At 48.0% G+C, this 23,131-nt stretch overlaps 1 protein-coding gene across 1 annotated transcript in view; it reads right to left on the bottom strand.

The window, feature by feature from the left end:
* LOC138515439 (nascent polypeptide-associated complex subunit alpha, muscle-specific form-like) overlaps positions 1-23,131 on the bottom strand; it is an 88,021-nt gene that overhangs the window by 24,390 nt on the left and 40,500 nt on the right. The window contains exon 2 of the mRNA XM_069630280.1: positions 21,327-21,391. Within this exon, the coding sequence (XP_069486381.1) occupies positions 21,327-21,391 (65 nt within the window). The remainder of the gene's footprint in view (positions 1-21,326; positions 21,392-23,131) is intronic.

The raw sequence follows: 23,131 nt of genomic DNA, 5'->3' as shown, positions 1-23,131 counted from the left end.
AATACATGAGAGAATGGGAAAAAAGGGTCCCACTCTCTCCAGTTAAAAATGAAAGGCTAAAATCCAGCAAAGTTGCTGGGGGTCTTTAAGGTAGAGCGGAATTATCACATTTCTGAGAATTCTCCCTGATAAGCCACTTGCTACTTTTGTTCAACACAGTGCGGTTTCTAAATCGGCTCTCTCCTCGATTTACCGGCTGTGATGAACTGCTTGGCTTTGCTTGTCTCTGGAGTCAAGGTCAGCACCACGGTGGCAAGTGTCTCTCCATGCCTTGGTTATTAGCGGAGGAGGGTCACGTATACCGTTGACATATGCTGCAACATACGCTGGTTATTGTTTGCGGCCTTACAATTCCTTCTGCTGAGGTTTCATAGGCCTTGATCGGAAAGGGCAAGGTTGCTACTCTCCTTGTCACCCTCTCGATTAGCGTTTTCTTTCTCCTCCTCTTGAACTGCCAGGCTGAGTTAGCTCTCTCGTTGTGCGGTCTGCCTTGCTTGTATTATGCTCTCGTGCTCCACCTTTTATCCCTGTGGGGAAGGAAAAGGGCTGTTGGGTGTCGTCAATTCTGGTCAAATGCCTGACCCTTGTGGTGGGACATGTCTTATAAATGGCTCTGGTGTTTGTCTGTCGTCTTTCGTGATGTGTGAAAGTGTTTGTGTCAGTAAAGGGGTTGGGGTAGTGTTTGAGTATCCTACAGGGTAGGATGGGGGAAAAGGTGTTATAAGAAGGGGGGATACTGTGTCTTGCCCATCGGTGTCCCACTTCCACTACCCGAGACCCCACATCCAGGTGACCCTCTCGCACTGGTCCACCCCCAGGAACTGGCTCCAAAAAAGATGGCCGTATCCTGGCCGCCTGGATGACAGATCCCTGGGGATTAGTAGGTGATGCAACATAAGGTTTCTTACAGGCACGCATGGCAGTGATGTCCAGCGAGGCACGCATCACTTTGTAGTGAAGTGGTGCATGAATTGATCTAACAATTGGAACGGCTGAAGTGCGCGAAGCAGTAACATCAAGCGAGTCATGTAACAAAATAGAGGTAGCATCAAGTGCATTTGGAGCGACAAACGATATACAAGGGCTGAAGGCATTTATAGATGGCTTCATTGTGTGATCAGCTTTTGATGATTTGGGGTGGGTGCAGGGGTGAAGGAATGCAGGCAGTAGGGTCAGGGTATATGTTGGGTATGGGCAAGATTGTGTTTGCTGGCCATGTTGGTGACTTGATGTTTACCGCTGGGTTTATGCAATGCTTACGAATGCAACGCCGTGAGGGCGGGTTGGGCAATGGACAGGACTGATTGATGCAGTGTGTGCAGCTCAGAGAGAGGGCTAGAGGTAGTGGGTGGTAGCGTGCAGACACGCTATTGTGAGTGGCGGTGGGGGCAGGTTATGTGTTGGGGTGAAACAAGGCGCATGGATGCAGGGGGTGAAGCTGAGATGCAGTGGACAGACAGAGGGTTGTATGAATCAGCATGACTCTTACCCATTTCAAATACCACGGAGGGGCTGCCGCATGATAGGATTTTTCTGGTGGGAAGCGTGGCAGTGAGGGAGCATGGAATAGAGAGTTGTGGCCAGGCCTCCAGGTCCTGACAGGTCCCAACAGGCTGTGGCCTTGCTTCTGGCAATTCTTCCAAGTCTATTATTTCTGATGTTGTTAGGAAGAAGACTAAACTAAACCGGTTAGCTAATGCTTGCCTTTTCTTGAACTGTACTCCAGAGCAGAAAAGAAAGGCAGAGTACTCTTTTATTGAACAGGAAAAAGACTGCAACGTCGAAGAGATAAAGAACATTATATAAAAGCGTGAAGAGAGTTTCCACAGCTTCGGTCCATCAAACCAACGTTACGCTGGGGAGGTACAAGCTGTATAAAATGGAGACTGAAAAGAGCATCTTGCCAGTTGTCTGGAAGCTGGCACTGCTGAGACACATCGACGGTTGAATGACATGTAATGGATGCACCGCACAGTACAAGAACTGCGCCAAGACTATCAACACTAGCCTACTGTGGTCCCATGTAGGCGATTGTAGTGGTGTAACCTGGAGAGGGTGGACGTTCGAGTTGAAGACTAACGCCTGTGCCGCCCACAGTACAGGGCAACAAAGACACGCTGACCCAACTCAAGAGTAGCAGAAAGAAGAAGATGAATACAAAAGCACAGCCCAGGCAGAACCAATGAAACATTCCCGCACAAGCAGGTAACGGGAAACGTTGAAGGTCTGGGATGGAGCCAGGAAAACCATAAGAAAGTAAAGGCAGAAGATGAGAGAATAGAGAATCACTTTGTGAGACAATTGCCATATAGTTCCCCAAAGTTGTTGAGTTGAAGAATCCGAATAGGCTCGGGGAGCATCTACCTCATTCCAGTGGGACCAAGCTAAAGTTCCTTGACAAAGTAGATAGAAAGAACAACCCCTGGAGGGAGCTGAGTAAAAAGAGCAAGTTGAAATAACCAGGACTAAAGGTTTGGGACCAGTTATCCATCAAGGAGGAAACGAGAGCCATTATCCTACCACTTTTGACACCTTTGGTAGTGGATAGAGGCATTTGTTTTGTGTGAACTTTGAAAGACCGTTTTTGTTTTGAACCTTTGATTTGAGAGACTTGTACCCAGGAGAAGGGAGCCATTCAGACAGTTGTGATGAATCACAGGATTCTGTCACTTCTCACCAAGGGAGAGCCTTTCCTTGTGAGGTTAGGGAGGTGAGCCCGCTACACAAAACTCTCCATAGGATTAGTGGCAAGCAGGACCTCAATGGGAGAGACTCCCCTTTTGGGGAGAAGGACTTCTCTTCCAGTGAGGAACAACCACGTGCTCTTCAACAAGATCCTATGAAGAAGGACATAAAGAACAAACTAACGTTTGTTATTGTCAACCAAATGTACCATTAATGTCCATGAGAGAAAGTCCAAACGAAACTTAGATAAAGAAGATTAGAAACATATTGAAAGGGAATGTGAAAGGAAAGAAGGATTTGTATGATATACCAGGGAAGCCCCATGAGAACGTCATAAAACAGGAAGGTGCGGCCCTGGCAGGAGGGATAGACTACAAGTTTCAAATTAGCTGAAGCACTCAGCTAAGAAAGTCCTGGACCTGCGGCATCCGATGCTTCAGTCCGGCATGCCTAGGCTTGGTCTGGTGGGCCGTTAATGACCATGGGCCTCATTACAACCCAGGCGTTAAGGGCTTAACGGCGCCGTTAACGCCTGATTACCATTTTAACGCCTGCTCTTAGCAGGCGTTAAAATGCAAGGCGCTAACCCGCCTTGGTGCTAATTACGGCACCGTAATTTACGGTGCCGTAATTAGCACCTTCCCCACTCCCATTATGCCCTATGGGGCAAAAATGGGAATGGGGAAGGGTAAATTGGGAATGGGGATTTACCGCTCCACTCACCTTGGAATGGGGCGGTAAATCCGCCATCCACCATGGTGTAAAGAGAGTTTACACCATGGTGGTAAAGTAGGGAACTTACCGCCTGGGTTGTAATGAGGCCCCATATCTGCACCCTGAGTGGGGGTGAAAGCCATTTGCACTCCCAGGATTTATCAGGGTGCAAATGGTTTCTTTTTAGTGTTTTCCCTCTAGAGATTGGCGTTGCTTGCGTAGCCTGTGGAGAAAATAATTATAAAATAAAAGATGCCGACAGCCATAGGGAAAATGGGACTAAGTCCCTTTTCCATGTTTATGGCGGTGGGCTGAAGCAGCGCCAAGTTAAGTGGAGAAGAGGTTTGGATTGTTTTTGGGGGTGGGCACCACCCACCACCCGGGGACCACTGATACAGGAAACTATGGTTCCCTTAGCTTACTGATGACACATGAAACAATGCGGCCTCACCCCACTGATACAGGAAACCCTGGTGCCCTTAGCTCATGGATGATACGTGAAACAATGGGGCATCAACCCACTGATACAGGAAACCATGGTGCCCTTAGCTCACGGATGATACATGAAACAATGGGGCATGAACCCACTGATACAGAAAACCATGGTGCCCTTAGCTCATGGATGACACGTGAAACAATGGGGCATCAACCCACTGATACAGGAAGCCATGGTGCCCTTACCTCTTGGATGATACATGAAACGATGGGGCTTTACCCCACTGATACATGAAACAATGGTGCCCTTAGCTCACGGATGATACATAAAACAATGGGGCATATGCCCACAGATACAGGAAACCATGGTGCCCTTAGCTCACGGATGATACATAAAACAATGGTGCATATGCCCACTGATACAGGAAGCCATGGTGCCATTAGCTCACGGATGATACATGAAACAATGGGGCATGAACCCACAGATACAGAAAACCATGGTGCCCTTAGCTCATGGATGACACGTGAAACAATGGGGCATCAACCCACTGATACAGGAAACCAGGGTGCCCTTAGCTCACGGATGATACATGAAACAATGGGGCATGAACCCACTGATACAGAAAACCATGGTGCCCTTAGCTCATGGATGACACATGAAACAATGGGGCATCAACCCACTGATACAGGAAACCATGGTGCCCTTAGCTCACGGATGATACATGAAACAATGGGGCATGAACCCACTGATACAGGAAGTCATGGTGCCCTTACCTCTTGGATGATACATGAAACAATGGGGCTTTACCCCACTGATACATGAAACAATGGTGCCCTTAGCTCACGGATGATACATGAAGCAATGGGGCATCAGCCCACTGATACAGGAAGCCATGGTGCCCTTAGGTCATGGATGATACATGGAACAATGGGGCACCAACCCACTGATACAGGAAACCATGGTGCCCTTAGCTCACTGACTGGGGTGGTTACAAACTGACACACATATTTAAAAAAAACAATGTATGGTTCATCAAACACTGGGACAAAAACCAACTGACATCCTTAATTAGACATGTTAGGTCTCCATTCAACCAAAATGCATTCAAAAGCAAATTTCCCATTAAAGTAGACTGCTGTAACTATGTCAGTGCCCTAGAAAGAACTATCCAGGCATGTCAGAGAAGTGTCCAAGAACCATGAAGAAAGGAAAGAAACCGTAGGCATGAATTACCACACCGACAAGTAGTCCATTTGCACAAGGGAGGGCGGGAGCAGGACAACTCCACTGCACAGCTTCCCTAAGCCTGCTATAGGCATGCGCAGAACAGGAAACCAAGATGCAGACAGCAACTTTGTCAGCTTGAACTAGTGCTTAGCATTCAGAAAAGGGCTTGGGGCCCAGCAATAAGCTGACCTTAGCGCTGCAAACTAGCGAACCTGAATGGACCACAGTACAGAGACCAAAGCCACATACTCCTGAGGACATTTGCGAGAGAGCATTCCCAGGGGTAGGGTAGGTTCCTAAGACAATATTGATAGAAATGTGTGTGGTGTGCTTGGAGAAAGAGCAGGCACAAGTTTGGAACATTCCGGAGGAGTAAGGATGAGAGCCGGAGAGAGTCAGGATGCAGGAGACTGAAGGATGTGAACAAACGTGTGAACCACCACCGTAGAAACTATAATGAGGTAGAGTGACATCATTATAGGGAGTTGACTGGGTGTGGGCAGGCGACTGGGTGTGGACAGGGGGGTGAAGAGAATAGGGATTGTTCATACATTTTCTCCCTTCTCTGGTGCCTTCACCATGCTGATGTACCACCTTCCCTAGCGTTTATTATTTTTCTTTAAATCACAGAACCTTTGTTGAGGGTTTGCCCTGTTCAACTGGTGAAAGGAAAAGCTTGTGAGTGGCATTATGAACTTGGCGTGGGCCCCCCAAAGAAAGTGATGAGCTTCTGAATTTTTTGTGTGCTTGTGCTTAGTAGGTAAATACCACTGACCTACCATTGTGTGGACTAAAGTGGGTCCAACTAGCAGGGACAATGAGTCCCACATAGCGAGTGGAAGGCCTACTCCCTTCTCTGAGAACAAAACCGGACGTTGCAAAACCTGTCATTGTTCCCCAGAAACTGATTTGCCATATGATGAGCAGGAACCACAGAAATACAAGACAGACTCTTCTAACAATACACTGGGTTATTTTGTTATATGGTAGCTGGGAGGTGTGTACCGGAAGGCCTACGTATGCTGCTTTGAAGATATGGGAAGGGTGTTTTGAGGGATGTAAGAGGAGCTGGACTGCATGGCGGAGTGGGTTTGTTGGGTCTACAGGGTTAGGATTGGATGTTGTTCGTTCTCTAGCAAGAAAAGATCTTTAGAAATGTTTACCTGTTCATTCACCAAGAGCTAATATGGCTTATTTCCCCATTACGTGCATAGATGGTGCCTGTGACACTGACCTGTCGTACGGCCTCCACTGAAAGTCCCTCGGGCATAGAGAGAATACGATATTGAGTGCTTGTTAAAAACCTCAATGGCGCTATCATGAGGAGGACGCCAGGTCAGTTTGTGTTCCTGTGAGGCTGCACAGGCGAACCAATAATCTTCCGTTCTTGATTTAGGGGTTGGACAGGAGAAAGACATATTTGTTTAAGGGATACGCAGAAATGGGGTGAGGGTTTTGGGTTGGGTATATTGCATTGCTTGTTTTATTGTAGTGGTTCTAGCTATTGTTTATTATGTTTGCCCTGGGATACATCGGGCCAAATACAGGAAGTGATCGACTAGTTTTCAATATGTAGGGAATGATAACAAATAAATGAAACAGTGGGACTTTGAAACACTGAAGCCCAATGAAATAGAGAGAGAAGAATGTTTGAAGGGTTGAAGTGCCCCATAACCCTGTCACGACCAGACCACACAGGAGTTGAGTGAAAGAGGGAATGGTTGGGTAACGGGACAGTGTACAGGGGCAGTGGGGTAAGTGGTAACAGGGAGAGTGATAAAAAGTAGCGACAGAAATGAGCAAAGAACAATCAAAAGGATTTTGATAAAAATCAAAGACAGGGCTTTTATACCTTTGCCAAACAGCACTTCCTCACACCATGCACTTGAAGTAACACTTCATGGTCAAATGAGGAACATAACCAGATAAGATGGTTCCCCCCTGTCACTATGTTCCACTCTCTTTATTGTACAGAACTCCATTGCTTTCTAGCTATGTCTTTCAATCGCATTTGATTGAAGAAATTAAAATATTCTTTTGAAAAACGTACAAACTGCATACTCACTTTAACAGCGCTACATGTGACTTTTTGGCATTGTTTGACACGACAGAACAAACTCACTCAGTTTCCAATTGAAGGGACCTTTAATTTAGACAAACTGGGAGCACTGAGACAGGCATTAATGCAACTAAAAAGGAAGACGACTCCAAAGCAGTGAGGAGCGTTTGGGAGATAGAGACAACAGCACTACAAAGTCTGCAAGATAAAAGGATGAAGGGAAGTTATTGATAGTCTGCAAGGGCAGATAAAGAATTAAGATCAAGTGGGAAGCAGACTACAACATGCACTTGTGATCCCAGAGGGTAGAGGAGGAGGAGCAGGACAGAGAACTGGCCAAGGACATCATTGAGTTCTTTACTGCCATGTGAGAAGCAGTAAGAGCAGGACAGAGACACCCTCAACAGGGGGACAGGCACCTCAGCCAGATCCACCCTCTGTATCAAATTACCTGTGTATACTACAGCCCACACACCTGCCTCGTGCCTGCTATCATTAGATCGGGTCCTGTGCCTATGCCTGCTATTATTAGACCGGGTTCTGTGCCTATGCTGGGGTAGATGTACCTGATCTGTGTCCTGCATCTATACTACAGCCCGTACACCAGCCTCATGCCTGCTATTATTAGACGGGGTCCTCTGCCTATGCTGGGGTAGATGTACCTGCTCTGTGTCCTACGTCTATACTGCAGCCCGTACGCATGCCTCGTACCTGCTATTATTAGACCGGGTCCTGTGACTTTGCCCAGATAGATGTACCTGCTCAGAGTCCTTCATCTGTACTACAGCCCGTGCCTGCTATTATTAGACTGGGTTCTCTGCCTATGCTGGTGTAGATGTACCTGCTCTGTGTCCTACATCTATACTACAGCCCGTACACCAGCCTTGTGCCTGCTACTATTAGACCAGTTCCTGTGACTTTGCTGGGGTAGATGCACCTGATCTGTGTACTGCATCCATACTACAGCCTGTTCACCTGCCTTGCGCCTGTTATTATTAGTCCAGGTCCTGTGCCTATGCTGTGGTAGATGTACCTGCTCTGTCCGATGTTTATACTACAGCCCGTACACCAGCCTCATACTTGCTATTATTAGACCGGCTCTTGTGCCTATGCTGGGGCAGATGTACCTGCTCTGTGTCTTGCATCCATACTACAGCCCGTACACCTGCCTCATTCCTGCTATTATTAGACCGGCCCAGTGACTATGCTTGAGAAGAGATACCTGCTCTATTTCCTCCTTCTATACTGAAGCCCGTACATCTGCCTTGCACTTATTAGACTGGGTCCTGCGCCTATGCTAGTTTACAAATACGATAATTGTGAAATGGTAAAGTTGCCCTTGAAAAGCCACATGTTCGGTGTCCAGCATGGATGCAGGGGAATGGGGGAGGTGCATATGGTCGGGGGTCTTCCAGGGAGTTGGTTTTGATTTAACATATCAAGCTATGGGTTGTGTCAGGGGCAGTGGCGGCTGCTTATTCAGGGCGTGGGGGCGCCGCCCCCCCCGGCCACCAAGGGAGTAGTAGAATTAAAAACACAGTGTCTGACTTTATGATTTATCTTTTTGCGCAGCGCAGCGCGGCGGCACTATGTTAGCTAAATAAATAATCATATTGCATCGCTGCTGGGCCTGATCTGAACACACACACAAACTTACAGAAGGGCGCGTCCCATTTTACGCAGTTTTCCACCTTATTACTGCACGGAGCTCGTAGGCTCTGCGCAGTTTACCTAATCCCGGAGATGGACATCAATGTTGGAGGCTGGCGGGGCGCTACAGCTGTGGCCCCGCCAGTATCATTTGTGCGCAAACAGCGTAGAGCGAGGATCGTATCTGCACATAGTAACAGTTATTCCGATTTCTTATTGGCTGTTTAGCAGCCAATGACAATCTGTTATGATGAGTGTGGGTTGGTTGGTGATGGGCGCACGCGCGCCTCCACTTTCTTCTCACTTGTTAATGAATTCAGCCAGGGCGTGGTCGGCCTAGCTTCCTTCCATGCTGAGGAGAAGAGCAGAGCAGGCCAGGCACGTGTGGCCTTAATTTGTTTGGACCGAGGAGAGGAGTCTGCTGCTGTCCACTGAAGTCTGAAATGTAAGTAGCTCCACCAACCTGCTCCACCAGCGCAAGCCTGGACTACTGGTGGTTCTGGTCCATCTGGACCACCAGAAAGGCCGGAGGCAGTATGGCCTCCTCCCATTCCCTTCCTGGAGGAAGCCCCACTCTGTGCCCCTGCCACTCACTACCGAGCTGCCAGTTTTCTATTTGGACGCTATTTGGTCCTGACCGTCCGTCTCCCCAGCTGCATGAATGATTCCATTAATTTGTTCACGTGAAGTGAACCAATGCGAACACTTTTTCCCTGAGCCTCTCTGCGTACGTAGACCACCACGGTCCATGCAGTGCTGTAATCACCTGGTCCGGGGCAGCCAGCAACCTTGGGAGAGATAATAGATTGCGACTTTATTTCAAATGAGCCAGGCCTTCCCCAGCTCATATGACACATCGCCGTGTCTGCTCGCCGTGTATAGCGTGTGGAAGACACACACAAATAATGTATGTTTTATTTTGGTGTGCTGCGTGTTTTTGAGTGATGATGTTGAAAGGATAACGGTCCAAGTAAGTGTGTTGCATGACTCGTATTGATCAGTAACTGCCCATGGCATGTTTAAATCAAATGTTGTGACTAGAAAGCCTTTGGGAGCTAAACGTTGCCTTGTGTGGTATTTCTGTTTGTTTTCCAATTCTAAATGTGGTCATGTGTAAAAATGGGCAAGCACGAGTCAAATGTTATAATATTCTTTAATCAAAGGGTTCCCCCCTTCTCCACCCAAAACACAGCGCAATCAACTCTGGTGAATGGCAGGCACCCCGCTATTTCGGCCGTCATTCAGTATAGAAATGGGCCGTTTAGTTGGATGGTCTAACGCAGCGCACATGTCTAGGGCCGACGTTGTGTATGGAGCACGAACGTCATTCTCATTACAAGGAGAAGTGGGAGAGGGCTACATGGCCCTAGCACATTTAGAGCCTAATAATTCACAGAAGAGTTTTATAATAGCAAAGCTCCTTTGGAAAACGCTCTGTGAATCAAGGTAGTTGAAATGCACGAGGGCAGGCCCCCTTTACTGCTACTTTCCATATGGGGGAAACATGCACAACCCACAGTGGAAGACCACGTTTTATTCCACTTGCAATAGCAGGCGCATCCTCAGACATTTTGGGGCATATTACCTCAAGTTTGCACCAGTGCAAAATAAAACATGTATAGCAGGATATCAACATTGGTCCATTCTGCTTCTTTTTGTGTAGGGATATGGCGCAGTCATTTTTCAGCCCACATTACATAAGTATTTTGCTACTATAGCAAAACAAGTTTTGCCCATGTTTGCCTATTGCGCAGTCGGGAATGGAGCAAACACGTTGGCTCTAGAGTTTAGACTTAGCTAGGGCCACATTAACTAAAGTTTTCAAGCAAGTTATGTCAATGCATTTATCGGATTATCTCATTTTGTTATTTACTTTATGAGGAACAGAGCAAATGAATACTGTTTCACTTCTCTAAATGGGGAATGAGAATAGGGTGGATGCACAATCATTATTTCACATGACTTGGAGTAAACACAAGCAGCACAACTGACCTTTGTTATAGAAAACATGCACCAGTGTGGTGCAGTTGTGCATCGTATTTGCAGCGTAATTGGCCTTGTGAAAAAATGCCTTGACTCAATGCATATTTGCAGAAGGATACTTTTCGCCTTACTGTGAAGGGCAGTGTAGTGAATGCTTCTTGTCATATTGTTCTGATGCAAAATGAATGTTTTGCCTCCCTTTTTGGCACTTTTTATAGTTCGGTACAGCACCTAGACACTCAGTCCATAGTGTGCACTTATTAAATGACCATATATATATGGTATACTCACATATGTACAGATGGTTGGTTCGGCTGATTGGTTGTTGAGCCTATAACATAAGAACACAGTTCTGCAACAGAGCTAAGCAGAAGAGAGATTAAGGTAATTTGCATTGAAGCACTGAAAATACTTTTCAACAGGTAAACTAATCCCACATTGGTATGTTAGTTGCTTACTGGACATGGAAAGTTCAAGTTGGTGGGTATCAGTTTAGCTAAGTGACATTGTCATGTGCTTTGATGGAAACTTTTATGTGATACAAATATACAGCATAGATGAGTGGTTATCGAAGTCCGCTCCCCAAGATTGAAATCCATTGCATATTTTCAGGGATAAAATACATTGGAATACAGTATATCTACAGGCAAATTATTTGTATATTCAGTGGTAATCTTACAAACCTGGTGTGGTTGTGGTTCTCGAAGACCAGACTTGGAGTAGACTTTTGACAAAGACTTTATAAAACTTGAAGCTGATTGTTTAACTTCGAAATGTCAGACGCTGTGGCATATGGTAGTTATTAATGTTTATAGGTCTAATGAATCCTATTCCTAATTTCCAGGCAAAAGTTCTCTTGGCAATGTAATTAATTCCTCCTCATCCATTTAATACCATTACACACCTTTGGTTGTTGGATCTGAACCTTATTTGCAGCCACACATTTATATTGGGTCTATACGAGGCGCATTAACCACAAGTCGTGGTGAGGATGGTACATGGACCAGAAATCCAGGTCGTGTTGAACTTAATATCGTACAGGGTTGCACACGCTCACACACCACCTATTCTTATTTTTTCCTATGTATAGTGTTCGGTTATTTGGGTTTCAGAGAAGTGTAATATAAATCATGACGCTGTACCACTAGTTTGTTTGTGTTTTATATACCATCACACTTGCACATGTAAGAATAATGTACCACCATTAGTACCTAAAACATAGTGCTTTTCAGGTCATATTTGTGTGGGTTTGGACAGTGAATTGCTCATTTTGGAAGACCTTTTTCCAAAATGTTCACAGGGGTAAAACCCTGCACCCCTCTTGATGTGGGTTGGACTCGCTCGCTGCACTCGCTTGCTTCCAAATTCGCCCCGATACATTTACGCCCCACCACCTTTCAAAGTCACCAGCCGCCACTGGTCAGGGGTACAGAAGATGAGGGTAACAGAGATTCTTGTCTCAAAATTTGATTTGGTGGAAGGACAAATGTGTCTGCACAGGGCCCCTACCATAAATTGAAAATGTTTAAAACATGACTGTTTAATAACTCTTTATGGATACATTTGTTTTAAAATGCACACTTTTACCCTCATCCAAACCCTCTGTTGAGGTGCTGGGATTGTTCGAGCCGCCTCAGACGCAAAGCACACCATGTGCAGAGAGGCAGACATGTAGCACAGCAGTTATTTACCTTCTGTAGTCTGTTGAATACGAAGACAGGCCAATAAAGTATTAAGGTCTGTAGAAAACAAACATAATCAAATGATTAATTCATCTACAATAAGAATGGTCTAATGAATTAAAACCTTCCAAGCATTTACGCATCCAGGCAAAAAGGGAGGTGCAGCTCTCACACCCCTGTATCCCCTTGCCCCCACCTCTCACCCACCCTTCACAGGAGAAAGGCTTCATGGAAGGTTCTGGAGGGAAAAGCAGAGACAAGGCAACATTTCCCACCACAAGATTGGGGCACTGCCGCCTTTCACTCACCCACGGTGAATTATGCCACTTTTACAGTTCCGTCGTTTGTGAGGCGTTTTCCATCTCCAAATATAGGATATGATATGTAAATGAGCAAGAGAGTGCAGGAGTTCCCAGAGAGGTAAAAAGGAACACTCAGACCCTCGCAGAGCGACAGAGTGGCTCCTCAGAGCATGCGCAGAAAGTGAAACACGAGAGCGCATGCGCACTGTGGCTCTAGCACATCCACCATCACTCAGACTCTGCCGGGGTGACTGAAGATGGCTGAGCACGGTCTTAATCAATGGAGCCTGACTGCACATGCGCACTGCTGAGTCGCTTATGCTCGGAGCATGCGCAGACCAAGGTTTCACCATCACTCAGACCCTGCTGCGGTGACAGAAGGTGACTGAGCGCTGTTTTAATCAATGGAGCCTGACTGCACATGCGTAATGCTGATGCACTTATCCTCAGAGCATGCGCAGACCAAGGTTTCACCATCACTCAGACCCTCGCAGAGCGACCCAGTGGATCCTCAGAGCATGCGCAGAAAGTGAAACGCGAGAGCGCATGCGCACTGTGGCTCTAGCGCATCCTCCATCACTCAGACCCTGCTGCGGTGACTGAAGGTGACTGAGCTCTGTCTTAATCAATGGAGCCTGACTGCACATGCGCATTGCTGATTCATTTATCCTTGGGGCATGCGCATTCAGAAGACGCGCAAGGGCGCATGCGGATTGAGGACCTACACTTTGAACTTCACTCGGACCCTGCTGCGGTGACCGAAGACGGCTGAGCTCGGGTCTTAATCGAAGGCGCTTTGCTGCACATGCGCACAGTTGAGTGTTTCCTAGAGCATGCGCAGAGAGAAGACACCGGAAGGAGCGCATGCGCAACGAGGATTTACACAAGAGGAACACATCCACTAGTCAGAGCCTCACAGAGAGACTGAGCTGAGGATGGGTGCGTTCTAGTCTTAATCAACGGAGCCGGGCCGCACGTGCAAAGTGAGGATTTACTCCTAAGGTAGACGTGAAGCACAAGAGTAACACATCCATTACCTCCACGTTCACTCTTCCTCGTCCCAGTACTTACCTCATGAGGCCCCTGCCACCGACACGGGACCTTCTTTTATTTTTACTGTCTCCTATAACTCGTCCCCTCCAACCATGTCACCCAGTTTTAATTTTCCTTCCTCCGGCAGGTTGGACTTTTTTCCCGGTGCGGGGCGCTGGGGAGCCACATTTGCTGGCCCCCTGGTGAGGCCTGTGTGGCAGGGCCTTCGGCTCCCTCAGGTGGGGCAATGCTCCCGAGCTCCCTGCGGGGCTCGGGCCCGGTTGAGTAGAGTTGCCTTGCCCGGTTTCTGCAGGGCTGTGGCCTGCGCAGGGCATCACAGCCTGGGTCCTTGGGAGAACCGGGCCCGGGTTGTGGTAAGGAGTTGAGGGCATGTTTCTCCTGACGTTGTGGCTGTGCTTTCACTGGCGGCTCTGCATGGTTTGTCAGCTCCCTTTTTTGATCTCTCTCCACGTTGATCCAGAGGCGTGTGGGCTCCGCCTCTGGTACATGCGAGCAGTGTTTTCATGGGAATTAATTGTTGTTTATTCCTATTGGTTCTTTCTGGCCTCTATTTGAATGTGGGAGCGGCAAGTTGGCATTTGGTTGTATTTGGAGCCCTGGTTCAGTGTACGGAGGACTGTAGTTGTGAAGCAGGCATCCTTTGGTCGCTATTTTTGGAAATACTCAACATGGGTAAATATTCTGCAAAGAGCAGGCATCTGGTCCTGTCTTCTTCTTAATCTTCCTCTTCACCTGAGTTATACAGAAGGAGAAAGAAGAAGGGTACGTGTATTTCCCTGACCAGAAAGGAGTTAAGCTACTGAAGCATCATGGAAGGAGTCGCACCCATGCACAAGGACACACGCACCGGCGTCTGTCTTCCTCATCCTCCTCTTCTTCTGGCACTGAGGCCTCAGCCTCTTCATGTTCCTCATCGGCTGATGCAGAAGGGAAGGTTCTGAAAAGAGAGGGAGTGGAGGAGGTGCTTGCTCAAGTTACGGATTGCATGGGGTTTTCGGACCTCCTGGTACCGGTGTAGGGGGCTGATCCTTCTATTCGCCAGTACAGGCATACCTCTAGGATGGGGTTACCATTGGTTTCTGATATTCAGGAATGACGTGACCGTGAGAAGATTGCAATGCCCAGCTTCATGTCCAAACTTTACCCATTAAAAGGGGGGGCGAGACTTTACTGTCTGATCCAGTTGAAGTTGACGATATCCTCACCAGCCTGCTGGATCGCTCCTCTGTGTCGCCGAGGACCCAGTGGACCGCCGGGTTAATTCCAGCCTTAAGTAGGTTCATGGGGGAGCACATCTGGCCCTTAGGGCGCTTATCTACGGTTCCTACACGAATGAAACAGTGCTAGATGGGTTCAGAAAATTGAAAAAGGCTGTCGACAGAGGTTCTGATTGTGCCCCATTGCTATCAGACATGCAGAGACAGGTTGAACTTTTGGCCGATCTGGCTTTTGATGGGACGCGTGGTTCGGCCATGGGGGCTGGTGTGTCTGCCCAGAGGCATATGCATCTGCGGGATTGGAAAACTGATGGTTCTCAGACGGCTACTATTCTGCATCTTCCTTTCAATGGGTACAAATTGTTTGGGTATTACCTTGAGGATAAGGTGCATAAAGTTTTTAGGGCGGACAAACATGCTGACAAATTCAGACAGCCAAGAAGTCTTCCTCTGGTGCTGGTGCGGTGACCAGCAGGTCTTTCCCTGGCTCCTCATCACATTCTTTTCAGAGAGCAAGAGGGTTCGGGGTCCTCCATGTTCCTCGCGTCCTGGTCTGGTACCTAAGTCCTGATGGTTTGGACATGCCGGAAGGCAGGCGGCTCCGGCAGTTTTTTCCGGTGTGGGAACGGTGGTGCTCCGATTCCTGGGTTCTTGACACGGTTCGGAGGCGTTATCAAGTACATTTCCTGTCTCCACCTGTCCAGGATTGCATGGTTCGGACTTTGGTTCCGAGGTCACAGATCAAGAGGGTTGGCTATTGACACCACTCTCTGCGAATTGTTTTTGAAGGCGGACATCATGCCCGTTCCTCTCCCTGTTCGGGGTCAGGGTTTCTACTCGTGGGTGTTCCTGGTCCCCAAACCTTCGGGGAAGTATTGCCTAATTTTGGACCTCAAAGCCCTGAACTGCTTTGTCCAGAAGGACCACTTCAAAATGGAAACTTTGCAGAACATTCTTCCAATGTTGTACAGGGGGAATTGGATGGCATCTCTGGATCTGCAAGATGCTTATTACCACATGACTCTCCGCCCCTGGCACATGAAGTTCTTCTGCTTTGCAATGGGATCCCAACATTTTCAGTTCAGAGTGCTTCCGTTCCAGCTGCGATCAACCCCCAAACTGGTGGCTCCCCTGGTGGCACATTTGCATCTGCTGGGCATTCAGATTTTTCTCTAGCTGGACGATTGGTTCATCAAAGCATCCTGCCGGCAGACTGTCATGACTCATCTCCGATTGGTCTGCAAGGCATTGCAGGACTGGGGATGCCTGGTGAACTGGCAGAAGTCTCAGCTGGAGCACATATTTGCACCAGGATGTGGAGGGTGTTCCTGTCCCTAGAGCGCTGCGGTACTCCCTGCTGTAGTGGTTGGGGGTTCCGAATCTAAGGGCTGGGGTGTCCCTGGTCCTTCCTCCTGTGACCACTCTTACTACCGACGGCAGCGGAAGGATTTGGGGGGGGGCTACATTGGGGGTCCTCTCAGGTCAAGGGTTGTGGGATCCGGAGAAGAGCCATTGATCATTCAATTGGCGAGAGTTGTGTGCCATTCTCTGAGCTCTAGTGTACTTCAAGAGGTTTCTGGAAGGCCGGGCGGTTTTGGTCCTGACAGACAATGCAAAGGGCTTGGCATATGTCAACCGTCAAGGGGGTTCCGGCCGCTCCTTGAATTCTCTGGCAGCTCAGATAGGTGCCTGGGGGAATCACATCTGGTGTCCCTGGTGGCCTCACATATCGGGGGGGGTGGACAATGTTCGAGCGGATCTTCTCAGCCGTCGGTTTCCCTGTTCTGCGGAACTGGTCCTGTCGGCCCAGGTCTTTGCAGAGATCTGTGTCAGATTCAGGACCCCTGTTATAGATCTGTTTGCTTCTCCGGCTTCGGCAAAGGTTCTCCTCTTCTGCTCTCAGTTTCAGGCCGAGGAGGCTGGGGGAGTGGACGCCCTCTCGGTGCAGTGGCCTCAGGGTATCCTTTATGTCTTTCCACCTATTCCCCTTCTGCCCTGGGTGGTTCAGCGCATCAAAGTGTCCAGGGTGACTGTGTTGTTGATAGCTCCTATACGGTCCCGCCGGAATTGGTTCCCCTCTCTGTTGGAGCTTCGGTCCCAGGAACCTTGGCTGGTTCCGAAGAGGCCTTGTCCCCTTCTAGGGCATCTGCGGTTGGGAGTCCGCCAGATGCAATGGGCAGTGTGGCTATTGCATGGCCTAGGTTGATATCTCAGGGTTTCTCAGGTCCCGTGGTTAAGTATAATGAATGCTCTTAGACCCCACACTCTGAAGGTGTACGGCAGGCATTGGGGCCAGTTCCGGGACTGGTGTGGGTGGTCTGTGATCCCTCCCCTGCATGCTGTTCTCCCTGCTATCCTCCAGTTCCTCCAGGAGTGTTTTGACAAAGGCTTGGCGGTCTCCATGCTTCATTCTCAATGGGCTTCCAATAAATTCCTCTTGGGGGACTCTGATGGCCACCTGGATGGGGAGGTGCTGGTGGGGAAGTTGTTCTGGGGTTTTTCTTCTTCCCGGCCCTGTGCTTATAAGGGGCTTCCCCCTTGGGACCTCCCTCTTGTCTTACCATTCCTTCAGGGGCCTCTTCTTGAGCCCATTTCTGAAATTGACATCAAACATCTTACGATGAAGATTGTTTTTCTTATTGCTATCACTTCTGCCCGTAGGCTGGGGGAGATTGGGGCTCTTTGTGTCCTCCCCTTTTCTGAGTGTGCTGCCGGGTTCGGTGGAACTGAGGTGTGATCGAAGTTCCTTCTTAAGGTTGTGTCTCGTTTTCACACCTTTCACAATTTGGTTGTCCCTGCATTTTCTCAGAATCCACAAACACCAGATGAGGTGGCCTGGCATGCCACTGATGTGCAGTGGGCGTTGTTGGAGTATTTGGCGCGGACTGCCTTCTTTTGCAAATCTTATAGCCTCCTGGTTACGTTTGGCCCTACTGGTGCAGGTGGCAAGGCCTCAGTGGTCTCCATTAGCCATTGGATCAGGGTTGTTGTCTCCATGGCCTATGTGGCGGCGGGGTTCCCTGTGCCCGCGCATATTCAGGGACCGTCCACCTTGGGTTTGGTGGCTTCTTGGGCTGATGCATGGAGGGTTTCTCTGCAGGAGATTTGTATGGCTGCCACCTGGGCTGATCAGAGCACTTTCGTCAACCACTTTCGGCTGAATGTCTCCCACTCGGGGAAGGCTTCCTTTGGGGTTGGGGTTTTGTCAGTGGGGATGTGATTTTGGATACATTAAAGGTGTGTGTTTGTGCACTGTTTTGGCTTCTTGTCACATTGTGACCTTTTTTCCCCCTTGCTGCTTGTTACGGAGTATTCTCAGAAATGTGCCAATTCCCTCCACCTTAGAGACCCCCAGCAACTTTGCTGGATTTTGAGGACATGATTTTTTTTAACCTGGAGAGAGTGAGACCCTTTTTCCCCACTCTCTCATGTATTTTAATGTGATTTCTGAACTCTGTGTTTCTTTTGGTTGTGGAGTCTGACAACCTCCATAGGCATCATCCTTTATATAGTGGCACACAGCGGCTTTAGTGCAGTGACACAGGGAAGTTTCTTAGATTTCCCCAAGGTTTAAATACCTTCCCTGGGATAAACTGCTGTTTCCAAGAGCAGTGAAGTGAAATTGATTTTACTTACACTTTTAACTGTCTAGACCCAGCACACCCTATCTTGCAATAGAGTGCTGGAGGGGTTACTTAGTAGCCCCTTTGTCTAACTTCTCATATAAAAATGTTATGTTACCCTTTCCTTACTGAATGGCTGGTGGCATTGATTTTATTTTTACTACCGTGGTGTGCATTTACCGTGGGCTGCGTTTGCGGCTGCAGTAAAGCACCCAAGGGTGCCATTTTTGTCAAAATGGCCCCGGATTTCTTTTTTCGCCATTTCTTTGTGGAAAGGTCCTTCTTGAGATTTACTCTGCATGCCAAACCTGGTTGGGTCTCTTTGTTCATTTTGCCTTTGGAGGGATTCAGGAGTGAAGCCCACCTCTGGCTCCAGGGTGTCTGGGGTAGGCAGGAAGTGAGGGAGGTGCCCAAAACTCCCTGTGCTTAGTCTCCTATGAGATCCAAATGCACTCTGTGATGATTGGCTGGCTGGCTGACTGTCCGGCAAGGACAGCCACCCTGCTGGGTAACTGACAGCTAGGCTGGAATTAATGGGAGAGAACTGTATAAAAGGCGAGTCTTTTGGTTTGGACGGCAGAGTGGACCACTGGACGAAGGAACCGAAGAAGAACTTGAAGAGGACGCCTGCTGCAACTCCTGGACCGTTGGTTTGCCCGGTGAAGCCCTGCTGCAGTGCCAAAATGCAAAATTTCGCATCGACAGAGAAGCCCCTGCAAGGACGACTTCTCCCATTGATTTGGTGGGACCAATCAACTCCAAAGTAATTCACAAAAGGTAGCAGGCGCTCCTCTCCAGAAAAAACATGCATGATAACCTTTTCGGAGATGAGAGTGGAAAGTAAGCCACCTGGACATCCATCTCGGAGCTGGTTGAATTTTAACAGAGTGCTGCTTGAAACCATAGAGCCAGGGAGAGGAACACCAGTTTGTGTGTGTTGCTTTTAAGTTGGCCAAGAGCTCCAGGAAGATCCTCCGGACTAACAGGAAGTAGGACTGACCGTGCCTGAGCCCCCTCAATAGAGTGCGGGACCCCAGAAGCAAGGAAAGTCCATCTCGACAGCCAGGAACTGCAGTGTTGCTATTTGCGGTAGACACGAGGAGCTGAAAGACTGAACAGCCACTGAAAGAGAATTTTGCTGGTTGCAAGTTTTGACCATCCCAGTGCAGTGCAGGAGTCCCCAGACATCCTCCCTCTTGTCCCCACGACTGAGACCCAGGAACAGTGAGATCTGCCGAGCTGCACAGGAACAGGAGTCATCTACTGCATTTTTTCTTCATTTTAAATGTACTGTACAAAGTCTAAGATAACTTACCTCTTGCTTTAGAGTTGCTTGCATCTTCTTCTACTCACAGGTCTCACAGCTTGTGGCCCTACATTGATTCATCTTTTTCTTCAAAGACCTCTGAAACATTGTGCAAAGACTTTCCTCCTTACCTTCAAAGAAGTGCTTCAGCCCATATAGACTCTTGCCTATTGACTTTGGCTTAGCCTGCTTTAACTGAATGACTCTTATTGGGGGAGTGAAAGTATTTCCCTGCTTAAGAAATATTTGTGCTGTCTTGTTTGCTCTAATAATCTTTTACATTTTTACTTGCTCTTAACTAATTCTGAATGCCAACAGTAATATAATAATGTCAACGGCACCCTAGCAATTGAAGTCACCTATGGGTGTAGGTCTCTGCTGTATGCCATCCCAAATGGGTATTTACTGATTCTGAATTTAAGAGAGTGTACAGTTTTGAAGTATATTTGTGTGGTGTTTCACCGTACTCCCTTCTGAAGAAGGCTTACATTAACTGACTGGTAAATAAATTAACAATTGTTTTATCAAGAAACCCTGTGTGTAAGTGTCTACTTGAATACTTGTCACTGTGAACAGCTCACATTGACCCCTCTTGAGATAAGCCTGGCTACTCGTCCACACTACCAAACTTTGTAGTACAGACTTAATACCAAAGGTTGGGTTACTACTGCCAGGCGGTCAGGGTTGTTGTAGTGCACCCTAAGGCTACTGCATGCAGTCTTGCCTAACACGGCTATGGTATGCCTCATGAAGTAAGTACTGGGAGGAGGAAGAGTGGATGTAGAAGTAATGCTCTGATTACTTACCAGTAATCTTCATTACTCCTAGTCCTACTCTTCCTCATCAGAGTACTGACGACCCTCCTCACCCTCCCTGCGGGGAAGGTCCCATGCTGCGGCTTGGTAATATGAAAACTAAGTGATGAGGTTATGGGGGAGGAGTTATAGGGATTAAAAGAAAGAAAAGAAGGTCCTGGATCAGAGGTGGGGGCCTCATGAAGTAAGTACTGTGACGAGGAAGAGTAGGACTAGGGTCTAGCAGGCCAGTGGTGAGGTAAGGAGCTGGGAGCATGGGGGATACCAATGCTCAATGGGATAGAGCATGGGCCCAACAGGTACAGCATGGTAAATGTGATTTTCCTGTTTCTCTGCTGGTGGGGCCGAGCTTCGATGGCAGCTTCCAGATTTTTTTGTAGTTTCAGCCCGACGTTGCTCCAGTGGAGGTTACCTAGGAGACTGATTGTTCGGGGTTGCCTATTGGTTGTAGCATCTGGCCTCTCTTTTAAATGGCGGCTAGCAGCATTCTGTTGGTTGTCTATGTTCCCACTGTACAGAGGACTGCAGTGGTGAAACGGGCTTCCTTCAGTCTCTGTTTTTCCAGAATACTCACCATGGGTAAACATTCTTCAAAGCGCAGGCATCTTGTCCTATCCCCTTCTTCATCTTCCTCTTCATCTGAGTTGTGCAGGAGAAGAAAGAAGAAGGCAAAACTTTTTTCCCTGACCAGAAATGAGTTGAAGAAGCTGCTTAAACATCATGGAGGAGGTCACAGCCATGCGCATTGACACAAGCACTGGCATCTGTCTTCCTCATCATCCTCTTCTTCTGGCTCTGTGGCCTCGGCCTATTCCTGTTCCTCAGCGGCTGATGCAGAAGGAAAATATCTGGACAGGGAAGGAGTAGAGGAGGTGCTTGCTCAAGTTTCCGACTACATGGGGTTCTCTGAGCCCCTGATAGTGGAGGGTGCTGACTCTTCAATTCGCTACTATAAGCATACACCTCGGAGGGGGTTGCCATTGGTATTTGATATCCGGATAAAATCCTTCAGGAATGGTGAGCCCCAGAGAAGATTGCGATGTCCCGATTTATGACCAAACTTTACCAATTGAAAGGGGGTGAAACTTCACTGTCTGATCCGGTTGATGTTGACGATATCCTCGCCAGCCTGGTGGGTCACTCCTCTATGTCTGAAGGGGCCTCTGAGGGACCCTTGTGTATGGAAACAAGGCACAATCACCACACACGAACTGATACGCCAGACACGAGGTTGTATCCCCAAAATCTAAGGTTTATTGCAAAGCAAATAGTCTCAGTTGGCCAACTGGGTCCCACGTCCCGCGACGTGTGTTACCAGACCTCGGAGGCCGCAAGAGAGAGAGAATCATACAACAGTTACATATATACAAAGCAAGCATCTTACAATCAGTAGTGACACATCCAATACCGCCCCTAATACATTTCCTTTGAATTGGGCACGATGATTGACAATGGTGACGAATATGACACCTTCAAATATTCATTTAGCAACAGTTTTCAATTCTGCGAGCCTTCAGACATAAGTCTTTGTTTTAAAGAACACAATGCTTCTGTTTTTGCAAGCAAGCTGCGCGTAGGGGAGAGACACATTCCAGGCCTTGCTATCTCCTAGTTTCTATTTGTGTGCTGGGGGTCAACTTGCTCTCCAGGGCTCAGGAAAGGGGGGCCGCAAAGAAGAGTATAATTCAAGTCATTTAATGTTCGCTTCTAGCATTTCTACTGTGTTTCCGAGACTAGCTGGCACATGTGCACTGATTAGAATGCCTCGCTGCTTATTTCCAAGGATATGTGAGGGAGTAGACCGGGTATTTTTGTCTGGGTTGCTGCGGTATGTTTCAACATGTCTCTCGCGGCCTTGCGTTATGCACTAGTGGAGCAGAATAATCATTTCAGCTAAGCAGTTTTGACACAAAGCAAAAGGCAAACGTAAGAGAAAACAAAATGGCGATTTCAGTCACCTTAAAATGGCCGCACTTTAGTCAAGCTTATGGCTATATATTTCTAGCACTAAACACATAAGGTGGTTGGTCTTCGGCCAACAAAGTACATTGCCCTACGATTGAGGGGTGTCTACTTTTTCTGGACTTACATGTCGGCCGAGGAGGCGGCTGTCCGGGACGCAGTGGGCCACAGGGTTAATTCCAGCCTTGAGAAGGTTTGCGGGGGCACATCTGGCCCTTAGTGCGAATGTCTATGGTTTCTACCCAGCTGAAACTGTTCTCGCTGGGTTCAGGAAATTGAAAAAGGCTGTTGTTGGGGGTTCTGATTGTGCCCCTTTGCTATCTGAGATGCAGAGACAGGGTGAACTGTTGTCTGACCTGGCTTTTGATGGAGTGCGTGGTTCTGCCACGGGCCCTGGGGGCTGATGTGTCTACTCGG

Source organism: Ambystoma mexicanum, chromosome 6q, assembly GCF_040938575.1.
Source record: "Ambystoma mexicanum isolate Mex_15411 chromosome 6q, UKY_AmexF1_1, whole genome shotgun sequence".
NCBI classification, from domain to species: Eukaryota; Metazoa; Chordata; class Amphibia; order Caudata; family Ambystomatidae; genus Ambystoma; species Ambystoma mexicanum.
This window is presented reverse-complemented; position numbering and strand designations above follow the sequence as displayed.